The sequence below is a fragment of the Pleurodeles waltl genome, chromosome 7 (genome assembly GCF_031143425.1).
Source record: "Pleurodeles waltl isolate 20211129_DDA chromosome 7, aPleWal1.hap1.20221129, whole genome shotgun sequence".
Taxonomy (NCBI): domain Eukaryota; kingdom Metazoa; phylum Chordata; class Amphibia; order Caudata; family Salamandridae; genus Pleurodeles; species Pleurodeles waltl.
The window spans coordinates 592,652,082-592,669,024 of NC_090446.1; the positions used below are offsets into that span (position 1 = coordinate 592,652,082).

The 16,943-nt window shown below is 49.9% G+C and overlaps 1 protein-coding gene across 6 annotated transcripts in view; it reads left to right on the forward strand.

Moving 5' to 3' along the window:
* The window catches only part of LOC138304418 (C-terminal-binding protein 2), a 200,388-nt gene that overhangs the window by 97,571 nt on the left and 85,874 nt on the right, over window positions 1-16,943 (forward strand). For 5 of the 6 annotated variants that reach the window (XM_069244433.1, XM_069244437.1, XM_069244435.1 and 2 more), the window contains one exon: window positions 7,803-7,930. The exons of the other annotated variant lie outside the window; for it this stretch is intronic. In XM_069244433.1, the coding sequence (XP_069100534.1) occupies window positions 7,803-7,930 (128 nt within the window). The remainder of the gene's footprint in view (window positions 1-7,802; window positions 7,931-16,943) is intronic. 6 annotated transcript variants of the gene reach the window in all.

Genomic DNA, 16,943 nt, shown 5'->3' on the forward strand with positions numbered 1-16,943 from the left:
GCTGTGACACCTGGCGGTGAGCCTCAAAGGCTCACCCCTTTGTCACAGCCCAGCAGGGCACTCCAGCTTAGTGGAGTTGCCCGCCCCCTCCGGCCCCGGCCCCCACTTTTGGCGGCAAGGCCGGAGAAAATAATGAGAATAACAAGGAGGAGTCACTGGCCAGTCAGGACAGCCCCTAAGGTGTCCTGAGCTGAAGTGACTCTAACTTTTAGAAATCCTCCATCTTGCAGATGGAGGATTCCCCCAATAGGGTTAGGATTGTGACCCCCTCCCCTTGGGAGGAGGCACAAAGAGGGTGTACCCACCCTCAGGGCTAGTAGCCATTGGCTACTAACCCCCCAGACCTAAACACGCCCTTAAATTTAGTATTTAAGGGCTACCCTGAACCCTAGAAAATTAGATTCCTGCAACTACAAGAAGAAGGACTGCCTAGCTGAAAAACCCCTGCAGAGGAAGACCAGAAGACGACAACTGCCTTGGCTCCAGAAACTCACCGGCCTGTCTCCTGCCTTCCAAAGATCCTGCTCCAGCGACGCCTTCCAAAGGGACCAGCGACCTCGACATCCTCTGAGGACTGCCCCTGCTTCGAAAAGACAAGAAACTCCCGAGGACAGCGGACCTGCTCCAAGAAAGGCTGCAACTTTGTTTCCAGCAGCCTTGAAAGAACCCTGCAAGCTCCCCGCAAGAAGCATGAGACTTGCAACACTGCACCCGGCGACCCCGACTCGGCTGGTGGAGAACCAACACCTCAGGGAGGACCCCCGGACTACTCTACGACTGTGAGTACCAAAACCTGTCCCCCCTGAGCCCCCACAGCGCCGCCTGCAGAGGGAATCCCGAGGCTTCCCCTGACCGCGACTCTCTGAAACCTAAGTCCCGACGCCTGGAAAAGACCCTGCACCCGCAGCCCCCAGGACCTGAAGGACCGGACTTTCACTGGAGAAGTGACCCCCAGGAGTCCCTCTCCCTTGCCCAAGTGGAGGTTTCCCCGAGGAAGCCCCCCCTTGCCTGCCTGCAGCGCTGAAGAGATCCGTTGATCTCTCATAGACTAACATTGCGAACCCGACGCTTGGTTCTACACTGCACCCGGCCGCCCCCGCGCTGCTGAGGGTGAAATTTCTGTGTGGGCTTGTGTCCCCCCCGGTGCCCTACAACACCCCCCTGGTCTGCCCTCCGAAGACGCGGGTACTTACCTGCAAGCAGACCGGAACCGGGGCACCCCCTTCTCTCCATTCTAGCCTATGCGTTTTGGGCACCACTTTGAACTCTGCACCTGACCGGCCCTGAGCTGCTGGTGTGGTGACTTTGGGGTTGCTCTGAACCCCCAACGGTGGGCTACCTTGGACCAAGAACTGAACCCTGTAAGTGTCTTACTTACCTGGTAAAACTAACAAAAACTTACCTCCCCCAGGAACTGTGAAAATTGCACTAAGTGTCCACTTTTAAAGTAGCTATTTGTCAATAACTTGAAAAGTATACATGCAATTGAAATGATTCAAAGTTCCTAATGTACTTACCTGCAATACCTTTCAAACAAGATATTACATGTTAAATTTGAACCTGTGGTTCTTAAAATAAACTAAGAAAAGATATTTTTCTATAACAAAACCTATTGGCTGGATTTGTCTCTGAGTGTGTGTACCTCATTTATTGTCTATGTGTATGTACAACAAATGCTTAACACTACTCCTTGGATAAGCCTACTGCTCGACCACACTACCACAAAATAGAGCATTAGTATTATCTATTTTTACCACTATTTTACCTCTAAGGGGAACCCTTGGACTCTGTGTATGCTATTCCTTACTTTGAAATAGCACATACAGAGCCAACCTCCTACAGTACCCTTCATGAGGTCATAAGATTCTGCATCTTTTCCAGAGAGTGTGAGGAGTCTATCCCTACACTTTCCTGTGAACATTTCCCAAAGGAGAGCACCCCAGTGAGATTTGTTCACTTTTCTGGTTACACAAGCCCTCTCAAAAGCTGTGAACCATTTGGTGATGTCATCACCATCTTCATATTTAGTTACAATCCCTTTAGGGATTTTCAACATGTCAGGAGAATCTCTGACCCTATTTATGTTGCTGCCACCATTGATGGGTCCTAGGCCCATCTCTTGTCTTTCCCTTTCTATGGCTAGGATCTGTCTTTCCAAAGCCAATCTTTTGGCCATCCTGGCTAACTGGATGTCCTCTTCACTGGAGTTATCCTCAGTGATTTCAGAGTTGTTGGTCCCTCCTGTGAGGGAACCAGCATCTCTGACTATTATTTGTGGAGTCAGGGCTTGAGAGGCCCTGTTCTCCCTAGATAGAACTGGTGGGGGGGAATCACCCTCCAAGTCACTATCATCATCCTCTGTGTTGCCATCCTCAGAGGGGTTAGCTCTTTCAAACTCTGCCAACAGCTCCTGGAGCTGTAGTTTGGAAGGTCTGGAGCCCATTGCTATTTTCTTTAGTTTACAGAGTGACCTTAGCGCTCTCATCTGTAGATGGAGGTAAGGTGTGGTGTCGAGTTCCACCACATTCACATCTGTATTAGACATTATGCTTCTAAAAGTTGGAATACTTTTTAAGAATCTAAAACTAGTTCTAGGATCTAATTCAAACTTTTACCAAACTTTTAAACTCTAAAAGGAAATGCTAACAGGGACTAACACAAGGCCCTAGCAGGACTTTTAAGAATTTAGAAAAATTTCAAATTGCAAAAACAATTTCTAATGACAATTTTTGGAATTTGTCGTGTGATCAGGTATTGGCTGAGTAGTCCAGCAAATGCAAAGTCTTGTACCCCACCGCTGATCCACCAATGTAGGAAGTTGGCTCTGTATGCACTATTTCAAAGTAAGGAATAGTATGCACAGAGTCCAAGGGTTCCCCTTAGAGGTAAGATAGTGGCAAAAAGAGATAATACTAATGCTCTATTTTGTGGTAGTGTGGTCGAGCAGTAGGCTTATCAAAGGAGTAGTGTTAAGCATTTGGTTCAAATTCTACATGTAATATCTCATTTGAAAGGTATTGCAGGTAAGTACTTTAGGAACTTTGAATCATTACATTAGCATGTATACTTTTTACATAAAACACAATAAGCTGTTTTAAAAGTGGACACAGTGCAATTTTCACAGTTCCTGGGGGAGGTAAGTTTTTGTTAGTTTTCACAGGTAAGTAAGTCACTTACAGGTTTCAGTTTTTGGTCCAAGGTAGCCCACCGTTGGGGGTTCAGAGCAACCCCAAAGTTATCACACCAGCAGCTCAGGGCCGGTCAGGTGCAAAGGTCAAAGAGGTGCCCAAAACACATAGGCCATAATGGAGAGAAGGGGGTGCCCCGGTTCCGGTCTGCCAGCACGTAAGTACCCGCGTCTTCGGAGGGCAGACCAGGGGGGTTTTGTAGGGCACCGGGGGGGACACAAGTCCACACAGAAAGTACACCCTCAGCAACGCGGGGGCGGCCGGGTGCAGGGTGCAAACAAGCGTCGGGTTTCCTTTAGTTTTCAATGGGAGACCAAGGGGTCTCTTCAGTGATGCAGGCAAGGGGGGGGGGGGGGGGCTCCTCGGGGTAGCCACCACCTGGGCAAGGGAAAGGGCCTCCTGGGGGTCACTCCTGCACAGAAGTTCCGTTTCTTTAGGGGCTGGGGGCTGCGGGTGCAGGGTCTTTTCCAGCCGTCGGGAAATGGAGTTCAGACAGTCGCGGTCAGGGGGAGCCTGGGGATTCCCTCTGCAGGCGTCGCTGTGGGGGCTCAGGGGGGACAACTTTGGTTACTCACAGTCGTAGAGTCGCCGGAGGGTCCTCCCTGAGTTGGTTGTTCTCCACCAGTCGAGTCGGGGTCGCCGGGTGCAGTGTTGCAAGTCTCATGCTTCTTGCGGGGAGTTGCAGGGGTCTTTAAATCTGCTACTTGAACAAAGTTGCAGTTCTTTTGGAGCAGTGCCGCTGTCCTCGGGAGTTTCTTGGTCTCTTGGAAGTAGGGCAGTCCTCTGAGGATTCAGAGGTCGCTGGTCCTGGAGAAAGCGTCGCTGGAGCAGGGTTCTTTAGAAGGCAGGAGACGGGCCGGTAGGACTGGGGCCAAAGCAGTTGGTGTCTTCTTTCTTCTTCTGCAGGGGTTTTCAGCTCAGCAGTCTTCTTCGGTAAGTTGCAGGAATCTCAATTCTTAGGTTCAGGGAAGCCCTTAAATACTAACTTTAAGGGCGTGTTTAGGTCTGGGGGGTTAGTAGCCAATGGCTACTAGCCCTGACGGTGGGTACACCCTCTTTGTGCCTCCTCCCAAGGGGAGGGGGTCACATCCCTAATCCTATTGGGGGAATCCTCCTTCTACAAGATGGAGGATTTCTAAAAGTCAGAGTCACCTCAGCTCAGGACACCTTAGGGGCTGTCCTGACTGGCCAGTGACTCCTCCTTGTTATTCTCATTATTTTCTCCGGCCTTGCCGCCAAAAGTGGGGGCCGTGGCCGGAGGGGGCGGGCAACTCCACTAGCTGGAGTGTCCTGCGGTGCTGGCACAAAGGGGTCAGCCTTTGAGGCTCACCGCCAGGTGTGACAGCTCCTGCCTGGGGGAGGTGTTAACATCTCCACCCAGTGCAGGCTTTGTTACTGGCCTCAGAGTGACAAAGGCACTCTCCCCATGGGGCCAGCAACATGTCTTGGTTGTGGCAGGCTGCTGGAACTAGTCAGCCTACACAGATAGTTGGTTAAGGTTTCAGGGGGCACCTCTAAGGTGCCCTCTGGGGTGTATTTTACAATAAAATGTACACTGGCATCAGTGTGCATTTATTGTGCTGAGAAGTTTGATACCAAACTTCCCAGTTTTCAGTGTAGCCATTATGGTGCTGTGGAGTTCGTGTAAAACAGACTCCCAGACCATATACTCTTATGGCTACCCTGCACTTACAATGTCCAAGGTATTGCTTAGACACTGTAGGGGCACAGTGCTCATGCACTGGTGCCCTCACCTAGGGTATAGTGCACCCTCCCTTAGGGCTGTAAGGCCTACTAGAGAGGTGACTTATCTATACCTGCATAGGCAGTGAGAGGCTGGCATGGCACCCTGAGGGGAGTGCCATGTCGACTTACTCGTTTTGTTCTCACCAGCACACACAGGCTGGCAAGCAGTGTGTCTGTGCTGAGTGAGGGGTCTCCAGGGTGGCATAAGACATGCTGCAGCCCTTAGAGACCTTCCTTGGCATCAGGGCCCTTGGTACTAGGGGTACCACTTACAAGGGACTTATCTGGATGCCAGGGTGTGCCAATTGTGGAATCAAAAGTACAGGTTAGGGAAAGAACACTGGTGCTGGGGCCTGGTTAGCAGGCCTCAGCACACTTTCAATTCAAAACATAGCATCAGCAAAGGCAAAAAGTCAGGGGGTAACCATGCCAAGGAGGCATTTCCTTACACCCCCACTTTATCATTACTGGAACCAGAGGACTCCCACTGAATCGTTATTGGAATCCAGGGAGCCCTGGCCCCACTGAGTCATTACTTAAAGCTGGGAACCTAGGCCCATATTTATACTTTTTTAGCGCCGCATTTGCGTCATTTTCTGACGCAAAAGTGGCGCAAACTGTCAAAATATAATTGCTTCAAAAAACAATACAAATGCGGCGCTAAAAAAAGTATAACTATGGGCCCTAATTCCTTAAGATTATTTAATTTTCTGATCAGTCGTGGACCCCCTGAGGAGGCTTTGCGGACCCCTATGTGTCCCCGGACCACAGGTTGGGAACCACTGACTTTGTGATTCTCCCAAGGGTACCCCCAGTGCCTTCGTGAAATCTTAACATTGTACTTACTAGACGTATGGGTCCACCATCTGAACCTTTACATTCATGTCCTTTTCAGTTCCTATCGTGAACAGTGGCATTCTTAGTTGCTATCACTTCACTGTAAGTGAGCTCCAGGCCTAAACTCTTCAAGAAACATTTTTCCAAATACACAAGCGTAAAATAATTCTTCGCACCAAATCAAAATTCATACGTAAAGTGGTATCTCAATTTCATTTAAATCAAAACATTGAATTGCCAGTCTTATTTCCGCACCAAGATTCTGTTGCTGAAAGAGCTCTTCACACATTACAAGGAAAAAGAGTGTTTATGTTCTACACTGATAAAATGAAAACCTTTAGAAAAACTAAACAGCTCTTTGCCTTCTCACTACCTCACAAGGGAAATCCTAAATCTAAATCTGGCATAGATGGGTGGATCATTAAATGTATCCAGACATAATATCCTAAAGCCAGAAGACCATTGCCTATCCCTCCTAAAGCACACTCCATTTAAAAAAAAAAAAAGAGCAACTATGGTCTTTTTAGTTACCATTCCCATAGCTGACGCATAATGGAGCTACATGGTCTACACCAGTGGTTCTTAACCTTTTGACTTCTTTGGACCCCCACTTTATCAGTACTGGAACCCAGGGACCCCCACTGAATCATTATTGGAATCCGGGGACCCACCCAAATGAGTCATTACTGAAAGCTGGGGACCTAATCTGTTAATATTATTACATTTTCTAAGCAGTCACAGACCCCCCCTGAGGAGGTTTTTCAGACCCCCAGGGGTCCAGGGACCACAGGTGGGAAACCACGGATCTACACCACATACCTTCACTAAGTATTATTGTGTGGAAGTCTCAGCACACCAGCTAGCTAATGTGGGACAGGCAGTGCTATGTGTACTATTCCAGACCACTGCAACACACAGAGGTTAGCCACTCCTTTGGAGAGGCACTAATTAACAGTTTATGCAGAGCATGTACATCTACAGCCACACATGCCATCAAACAGAAAATGCCACTTACCCAGTAAGCATCTGTTTGTGGCATGTAGTGCTGTAGATTCGCACATGCCCACCCGTCTCCCCAGACACGTGAGGCCGTTGCAGTTTTGTTTTCTAAATATTCATACATTCATTTGCATGGTCATCTCTTTTCTTTCTCTTACACTCCACTCTCACCTGTGGGAAAACAATCTAACCATGGAGTCAGTGCCAGTGCGCATTACCAGCAAGAGGAGTCATCACTATACCCCGTGACTCGAAATGCTTTTTGAAGAAAAACAACTTGCATCCTTCCGGACCCAACGGCAGAAGTATGTGGAGCATGTGAATCTACAGCACTACAGGCTACGGACAAATGCTTACTGGATAAGTAACATTTTCCTTTCATGGTGCACAAATAAATTACCAGCACACAGGAACTTGGAGTTGCAACAAAACAATAGTGAAACAAATACTGTCTATTGAGGGGGGAAACGTTTTAAACACATTAAATAAGGAAAAACTAAAGACACCTGAATTTGACAGCTGCAGAATAATATTGCAAGCATTTTCGGTCTAGACGCTAGGATATACTTTGGGATCAATTTTTTTAAAAAGTTTTGTTTTTACTTTGGTTAATATAAGCATGACATAACATAGTTTATTTTCAGTCAAGGGTGTGAGGGTATTGTGATGCTTGTAATCAGTCTGTGGGGAGAGGGAATGCTGGTGAAAAAGGCATGTGTGGTACAGGAGCCATTAAAGAGAGTACCCCTAGGAAACATGCAAGTGAGTGTTTGCAAAGTGATTGACTCCACCTGTGCCCCCAGACCTTTTGTTGAAGGATGTTGAAAGAGGAAGGGATGTTATTGGGCATGTTCAGATGAGGGTTTTTTGGATGAAGGTACATTGCTTGCACATCATCCATTGGCCAGCCTGGAAAGATTGGTGCAGATAGTAAGTACCAAGGTGGGTGTGATTGAGCTGGACTTGTTGAGGTAAGTTGCTCTTATTTTAGCTACTTATTATTATTATTATTTTTTTTTTACCTCTTGTTAGTTTCTCTCAAGGACCCCTGAAAGATGCCCCTAACTTAATCTGCACCCCACACACTGCCTGGTACAGTGAGCAAGCATCCATCGAATCGAGGGAGGAGGCTGCCAAGGAGATCCGCCGAGCCATTGCAGGTAAAGTTTAAGGGGTTGCTGAATGTGAGGCGACCGGTTAAGTAAGGGCGTCTGAGCGTATCACTGCTGTTGCTGGAGATGGCTTTGGAGGGGGGTTGGTGGAGTGCACTAGTAGAAACAGCCAACATATTTTCCCAGATCTGCCGTCCCTGTCCAATATCGGGACGATCTTGAAAGTAGAGGTGGGTGTTCCAGGAGATAGTACAAAAGAAAAGGAGGCACAACACCAGTTGTGAGGAAATAAGATTAGGTTTAGGAAAGTGGCACAGCCATTGTCGATGAGTGGAAGGTGGCCCTGTGTGTGTGAATTGGCCAGCAGATGTGAGAGAGAGTACACTGTAGAGCAGGGGTCTTTAGACTGGGGGGTATGCCCCCTTGGAGGGGGGGGGGGCTCAAGTGATTCCAGGTTAAGGGGAAGGGAGGAGCGCACCATGCTCTGGCCAAAAGAAGCATTATGCTGATAAGGCTTTGTTTTAAGCTGAAGAAAATAAGCAGCAGTAAACCTCTGCTAATGAGCCATCACTAGCATGTTTTGTCATTTATATCCTAGCAGTATGTGTCAAAGGACAAGGGACTCCAAATACTCTTCAAACCCTCCCACTTCTAGTAATCAAACTGTAAATACGTTTACACAGTAGTAAGGCCTGCCTATATAGAATGTTTGGTATCATGTATTTGACTGCATTTTTAAAACAGTAAGTTCTTTTAACTGTATCGTTTAAGTTAACCTAGACATATCTAAACGTTGCCAATTTAATAGAATAATTGTGAAAGTGCTCTGAAATCATTTTTCACTGGGGTGGAGGGCAGTAAGTGCCATCTTTCTAGTATAGTTACCCCCACTTTTTGCCTCATGTCAGCATGTTTAGACTGTAGTTCACTCGGATCCTGCTTACCAGGACCCTAGTGACAGTGCTCTCGCCTCTAAATTTGGTTACTGGTTTACTTAACACCCACGATTGGCATACTGGTACACCTATCTAAATCCCTAGTATATGGTACTTAGGTCCCTATGGTATTGGTACACCAGGGGTCCCCCATGGGCTATGGCATGTATTATACCACCCGTGGGAGCCCATGCAAACTGTCAGCCGGCCTGCCATTGATGCCTGCGTGACCTGGTGCATGCACCCATTTCACAACTGTAGGAAGTTGGCTCTGTATGTGCTATTTCAAAGTAAGGAATAGCATGCACAGAGTCCAAGGGTTCCCCTTAGAGGTAAAATAGTGGTAAAAATAGATAATACTAATGCTCTATTTTGTGGTAGTGTGGTCGAGCAGTAGGCTTATCCAAGGAGTAGTGTTAAGCATTTGTTGTACATACACATAGACAATAAATGAGGTACACACACTCAGAAACAAATCCAGCCAATAGGTTTTTGTATAGAAAAATATCTTTTCTTAGTTTATTTTAAGAACCACAGGTTCAAATTCTACATGTAATATCTCATTCGAAAGGTATTGCAGGTAAGTACTTTAGGAACTTCAAATCATCAAAATTGCATGTATACTTTTCAAGTTATTCACAAATAGCTGTTTTTAAAAGTGGACACAGTGCAATTTTCACAGTTCCTAGGGGAGGTAAGTATTTGTTAGGTTAACCAGGTAAGTAAGACACTTACAGGGCTTAGTTCTTGGTCCAAGGTAGCCCACCGTTGGGGGTTCAGAGCAACCCCAAAGTCACCACACCAGCAGCTCAGGGCCGGTCAGGTGCAGAGTTCAAAGTGGTGCCCAAAACGCATAGGCTAGAATGGAGAGAAGGGGGTGCCCCGGTTCCGGTCTGCTTGCAGGTAAGTACCCGCGTCTTCGGAGGGCAGACCAGGGGGGTTTTGTAGGGCACCGGGGGGGGACACAAGCCCACACAGAAATTTCACCCTCAGCAGCGCGGGGGCGGCCGGGTGCAGTGTAGAAACAAGCGTCGGGTTTGTAATGGAAGTCAATGGGAGATCTAGGGATCTCTTCAGCGCTGCAGGCAGGCAAGGGGGGGGTTCCTCGGGGAAACCTCCACTTGGGCAAGGGAGAGGGACTCCTGGGGGTCACTTCTCCAGTGAAAGTCCGGTCCTTCAGGTCCTGGGGGCTGCGGGTGCAGGGTCTCTCCCAGGTGTCGGGACTTAGGATTCAAAGAGTCGCGGTCAGGGGAAGCCTCGGGATTCCCTCTGCAGGTGGCGCTGTGGGGGCTCAGGGGGGACGGGTTTTTGTACTCACAGTCTTAGAGTAGTCCTGGGGTCCCTCCTGAGGTGTTGGATCGCCACCAGCCGAGTCGGGGTCGCCGGGTGCAGTGTTGCAAGTCTCACGCTTCTTGCGGGGAGCTTGCAGGGTTCTTTAAAGCTGCTGGAAACAAAGTTGCAGCTTTTCTTGGAGCAGGTCCGCTGTCCTCGGGAGTTTCTTGTCGTTTCGAAGCAGGGGCAGTCCTCAGAGGATGTCGAGGTCGCTGGTCCCTTTGGAAGGCGTCGCTGGAGCAGGATCTTTGGAAGGCAGGAGACAGGCCGGTGAGTTTCTGGAGCCAAGGCAGTTGTCGTCTTCTGGTCTTCCTCTGCAGGGGTTTTTCAGCTAGGCAGTCCTTCTTCTTGTAGTTGCAGGAATCTAATTTTTCTAGGGTACAGGGAAGCCCTTAAATACTAAATTTAAGGGCGTGTTTAGGTCTGGGGGGTTAGTAGCCAATGGCTACTAGCCCTGAGGGTGGGTACACCCTCTTTGTGCCTCCTCCCAAGGGGAGGGGGTCACAATCCTAATCCTATTGGGGGAATCCTCCATCTGCAAGATGGAGGATTTCTAAAAGTCAGAGTCACCTCAGCTCAGGACACCTTAGGGGCTGTCCTGACTGGCCAGTGACTCCTCCTTGTTGCTTTCTTTGTTCCCTCCAGCCTTGCCGCCAAAAGTGGGGGCCGTGGCCGGAGGGGGCGGGCAACTCCACTAAGCTGGAGTGCCCTGCTGGGCTGTGACAAAGGGGTGAGCCTTTGAGGCTCACCGCCAGGTGTCACAGCTCCTGCCTGGGGGAGGTGTTAGCATCTCCACCCAGTGCAGGCTTTGTTACTGGCCTCAGAGTGACAAAGGCACTCTCCCCATGGGGCCAGCAACATGTCTCTGGTGTGGCAGGCTGCTGGAACTAGTCAGCCTACCCAGACAGTCGGTTAAGTTTCAGGGGGCACCTCTAAGGTGCCCTCTGTGGTGTATTTTACAATAAAATGTACACTGGCATCAGTGTGCATTTATTGTGCTGAGAAGTTTGATACCAAACTTCCCAGTTTTCAGTGTAGCCATTATGGTGCTGTGGAGTTCGTGTTTGACAGACTCCCAGACCATATACTCTTATGGCTACCCTGCACTTACAATGTCTAAGGTTTTGTTTAGACACTGTAGGGGTACCATGCTCATGCACTGGTACCCTCACCTATGGTATAGTGCACCCTGCCTTAGGGCTGTAAGGCCTGCTAGAGGGGTGTCTTACCTATACTGCATAGGCAGTGAGAGGCTGGCATGGCACCCTGAGGGGAGTGCCATGTCGACTTACTCGTTTTGTCCTCACTAGCACACACAAGCTGGCAAGCAGTGTGTCTGTGCTGAGTGAGAGGTCTCCAGGGTGGCATAAGACATGCTGCAGCCCTTAGAGACCTTCCTTGGCATCAGGGCCCTGGGTACTAGAAGTACCAGTTACAAGGGACTTATCTGGATGCCAGGGTCTGCCAATTGTGGATACAAAAGTACAGGTTAGGGAAAGAACACTGGTGCTGGGGCCTGGTTAGCAGGCCTCAGCACACTTTCAATTGTAAACATAGCATCAGCAAAGGCAAAAAGTCAGGGGGCAACCATGCCAAGGAGGCATTTCCTTACAGGCCGTTATTCCCATACTCTCTGGGATAAAATTGCGCAAATGCTGCCTGCAGTTCCGGACGAGGTCTGGACTGTCCTTTACAAGCATTAACAGATGGGAGGGATGCAGTGAAGTTCATGATTTGTTGTGGACTGGATACGACCGACTATCTTGGCAGATTGGTTGCATCAACAGTGGCATTGAGATGCCACGCCTGACTCAGAACATCTGGCTTTTCAGGGAATGTCCAGTAATCCTTGATGGACGTACCCCTTGATGGCACAATGTCTCTTCGGAGGCAAGGAGGACTCGGCGCTCAAGCGCTTTAAGGATTCCTGAGCCACAGCCCGGTCCTTTGGCCTCGAGCCCGCACCTAGACCCCAGCAGTCCGCCTTTCGTAGCTATGGAATGGGCACCCAACCGCGTCCTATTCCCCCTTGATCACTGTCACGCGCATTCTGTGCAGCCCCTGTACGGCCGTGGACGTGGGATCCCACGCCCCGGGGATCAGGGAGCCATGGGGTCGCCCAGTCCACCCCGCCACCTCTTCAGCCTCCAAGCCTTTCTAGTCCGTGGGTACATAAGGAGCCAGTGGGTGACAGGATACGCCATCACCTGCCTCAATGGCAATCCATTACCTCTGACAGGTGGGTTCTCCAAATTGTCCGAAACGGCTACTCCCTCCCCTTCGAGACATCTCCTCCAGCCATGTCATCTTCATACAATCGGATATTGGAGGATCATATGGCGCTTCTTCACGAGGAAGTCCAAGCCCTTTTGGCCAAGGAGCTATAGAGAGGGTTCCGTTGCCAGAAGTAGGTCGTGGTTGATTTTCCCGCTACATTCTGGTTCTGAAAAAGGACAAAGGTCTTCAGCCTATATTAGATCTTCGGTCCCTTAGACTCTTCCTAAAAAAGAAGTTCAAAATGTTGACATTGGCTCTGGTCCTATCTGCCCTCGATCCCGGAGACTGTAAGGTAGCTTTGGACTTGCAAGACGCATACTTCCACATTCCCGTCTTGCAGGCCACCAGACGTTACCTACGATTCGTGGTAGGTCACAAGCACTTTCAGTTTACCGTGCTCCCCTTTGCCCTTACCAGTGGCCCTCGGGTGTTCAGTAAAGTGATGGTTTTGGCGGCAGCTCATCTGCGCAGGTTAGGGGTCCCAGTCTTCCCCTACCTCTACAGTTGGCTGTTGCAAGCGAACGCGCCCCAGACAGTCGTCTCCCACCTCTGGACTACGGCAAACCTTTTGCATTTGTTGGAGTTCACTATCAACGTGCTGAAGTCACACCTGACTCCTTCTCAGACGCTTCCTTTCATTAGAGCTGTTCTGGATACTGTGCAGTTTTGGGCATATCCTCCCGAAAAGCGAGTTCAGGATATTCAGGCTATGATACAGATGTTTCAGCCTCTGTCCTGGATTTCGGTGAGTGACTCTGAGGCTGCTGGGCCTCATGGCCTCCTGCATCCTGCTGGTACACAATGCCATAGGGTGTATGCGGGCCCTGCGGTGGGACCTGAAGTTCCAGTGGGCGCAGCATCAGGGGAATCTCTCCGTCAAGGTCCAGATCTCAGAAGGAACTGCGAGAGACCTGCACTGGTGGTTAATGAATCCGGATTGGGTCAATGGCAGATCCCTCTCCTTTCCCCAACAAGATCTTATGATCTTGACAGAAACGTCACTTCTGGGATGGGGTGGCCACATGGGAGAGGCAGAGATCAGAGGCATCTGGTCTGCGGCGGAAACCGGGCTCCATATCAATCATCTGGAGCTTTGAACGATTCGACTAGCATTGAAAGCATTTCTTTCCTCCCTCAAGAGGAAAGCAGTTAAGGTGTTCACAGACAACACCACCACCATGTGGTATTCGACAAGCAAGGCGGAGTGGGTTTGTGAACCCTTTGTCAAGGGGCCCTTCGCCTCTGGACTTAGCTGAAACATCAGGGCATTTCCCTGGTGGTTCCATACCTGGCAGGCTCCTTGAATGCCAGAGCAGACGAATTCAGCCGACGATGCGTGGTCGACCACAATTGGCGTCTCCATCTGGAGGTGGCGCAAGGTCTCCATCTGCGGTGGGGAGAACCTTGGTTAGACTTGTTCACCTCCGTAGAGAACGCACAATGTCAGTTGTTTTGCACATTTGAATTTCCAAGGCGGCACTCTCTCTGTGACGCTTTTTGTCGCGGGTGGAATTCAGGACTCCTGTACGCCTTTCTGCCTATACCACTTCTGCCAGAGTTCAGAAGAACAGGCAAGACCGGGCCCTAGTAATACTGGTGGCTCTGAACTGGGCACGAAGAGTCTGGTATCCCGAGCTTTTGAACATTGCCATAGTTCCTCTGATCAGACTGCCCCCTAGGGAGGATCTTCTGTCGCAGGGGAGGATCCTCCACCCGAACCTGTCAACTCTACGGCTTCATGCGTGGAGATTGAGCGGCGACAGTTGACGTCTTTTGACCTGCCACCCGAAGTCTGTGACGTTATCTTGGCAGTCCGGTGTCCCTCAACCAAACTGTATATGCCGGTCGTTGAAAGAAATCTGTGGCATGGTGCATTGACAATTCTGTTGATCCTCTATCTGCTCCTCTCTCCCAAGTTCTTCTTTTTATTCTTTACCTTGCCCGGCAGGGTTCCACCTTGGGCACTCTTAAGGGATATCTCTGCTGTTTCTGCTTTCTTGAGGTTACCAGATCTGCCTTCCTTATTTAAATTACCTATTGGGAGGTTTCTTAAAGACCTCACTCATCTCTTTCCTCCTGTCCCATTCATCATGCCTCAATGGGATCTCAACCTGGTCTTAACATACCTTGTGTACCCCATTTCAACCGCTTCACAACTGTCCTCTACGGCTCTTAACTATGAAGACTGTCTTTTTAGTTGCCATTACTTGTGCCCGCAGAGTTAGTGAACTCCAGGCTCTGTCATCTAAGCCACCTTTTCTTGCCATACATCCTGACAAAGTGGTGCTTTGCACAAGGGCTTCTTTTCTACCCAAGGTAGTGACACCCTTCCATGTTGGACAGTTCATCACCTTGCCTACCTATTATGCACCCCCACATCCCTCTCATGAAGAGGAGAAACTCCACCGTTTGGACCCAAAAAGAGCGTTTGCGTTCTGTCTTGATCGTACCAAAGACTTCCGGGTGGACGATCAACTCTTTGTGGGATATGTGGGTGGAAAGAAGGGGAAGGCGGTGCAGAAGAGGACCATTTCTCAATGTGTACTCTTCTGCATCAAAATGTGCTACACTCTTGGCTAAAAAGCAACCTCCTGAATGTTTGCGAGCTCACTCCACCAGAGCTACTGCTGCTACCACAGTGCTAGTTCCAGTCCTGCATATTTGTCAGGCAGCAATGTGGCCATTTCTGCACACTTTTACCAAACATTACTGCCTAGACAATCGGGTCCGAAGGGACGGCTACTTTGGCCGTTTGTTCCTGCAGGACATTTTGGTGCGATCTTGGTTCGCAGCCCACCACCGGGGATAGTATTGCTCGGGTATCTATTCAAAGGTAAGGAATCTACAACTAGAAGTCTTTATCAGATGTACAAGTTATTTACCTTTGGTTCAAAATATCTGGTAGAGACTTATTCTAGTTGTAGATTACTTACCGACCTGCCCATCCTTTCCGCACTGCAAACAGATTTCTGATGGATACAACTACCTGTGGATTCCTCACCTAATGAATACTCCCATGGCGCCAGCATTCAACGGAAATCTTCTTCCTAGTGTCTGCACGTCGACGAGGACGTCACTCTAGCCCACGCGACGCCGTCTGACGTCATACAGTCAATAAGAGGTCGTCGATGACGTGCCGACGTCAGTTCCCTTTTTTCCGTGCATTCGAAACGGTTATCTTCGAGGGAGCTACTGTTACTTTAGTGGTTACAGTGTGTTTTCTGCTGCGTAGTTCTTCTCTGCGGTAACAATGTCTCAGAGAAAGTCAGGTTTCAAGCCCTGTCGAGAGTGTGGGGGCAAGATGTCCGTTACAGATCCTCACTCCGACTGTCTCTGGTGCTTGAGCTCCGATCACGACGTTGTGACTTGCGATTCATGTCAGCACATGAATCCGAAGGCCCTCAAGGAACGTGAGGCTAAACTATTCCTGGCGAAGTCGAAGAGAAAGGAAAAACATCACAAGAAGTCTTCCTCGCCAAGGTCTCATCGGCGTCATCGAGACTCCCAGCGCCGTAGAGATTCACGGCGTCATTCAAGCAAGGAGACTCGTTCGAGGTCGCCTTCGACTCGGCGTTGGAGGACTTGGGAGGTCAGTCCGACGGTCACGCCTCATCCATCGACGCCGTTGCCCTCTCCGGCGTCACCAACTTCGCCTGGACAAGCGTCTGTGGTTGAGGTGATGCAGCCTCTTGTGATGTCTCCGGCGTCGCGGACGGCGTTGGGGTCGCCTTCGATCCAGGCACCTCAGTATCCGGCTTTTCCAGCCCCTGGAGCCGATAGTACCGCATTTCTGAATGCGATGTATACCATCTTTCAGCAGATGGCTCCAGGAGGTGCTCCGGCTGGTCCTTCGGGGCCTTTGGCCTTTTCATTGGGTGATCCTGTGCCTCTTCGGCCGGCACCCTTTATGCCCTTTCTCCCTTTTGGGAATGTGGGCTCGGTGCCGGTGTCTGTGCCGGTGGCCACTCCGGTGGCTTCAGAGGGATTGGCTCCGGAGGTTTCCATCCCGTCGACGTCGGGATTTCGTCCTGTGACTCCGGTGGGTCCATCGGCTCCAAGATCTCTTTGTCCTGCTCCTTCATCGGCGCCGAAGCTGCCTGGGGCGCCGGATGCGGCGTTGGATGCTTCTGGAGATCGGCGCCGATCTTCGACTTCGGCAGAGGCCATGTCGACTCTGCGGATTGAGCAGAGACTACATTCAAGGAGGCGTGCTCTCAGTCTGTTGGAAGAGCAGGAGTACCAGCGAGTCCTGGAAGAAGGAGAGGTTGAGGACTCTGGTGATGGACTGCATGGTCTGGATACGGCCAGTGGGCTGGATACTTCCCCTGAGTGGGACCTTTCATCTCCAGGGGAGTATACGGAGGAGGCTGCTACCTTTCACGCGGTGGTGAGGAAGGCGGCTAACTTTCTGGACCTGCCTTTGCCGGTGGCAGAGGCGAAGCAGAATTTATTGACGGAGGTGCTGCATCCGGCCTCTGCTGCAGCGGAGCCTCTCTTGCCGTTTAATGAGGCTTTGC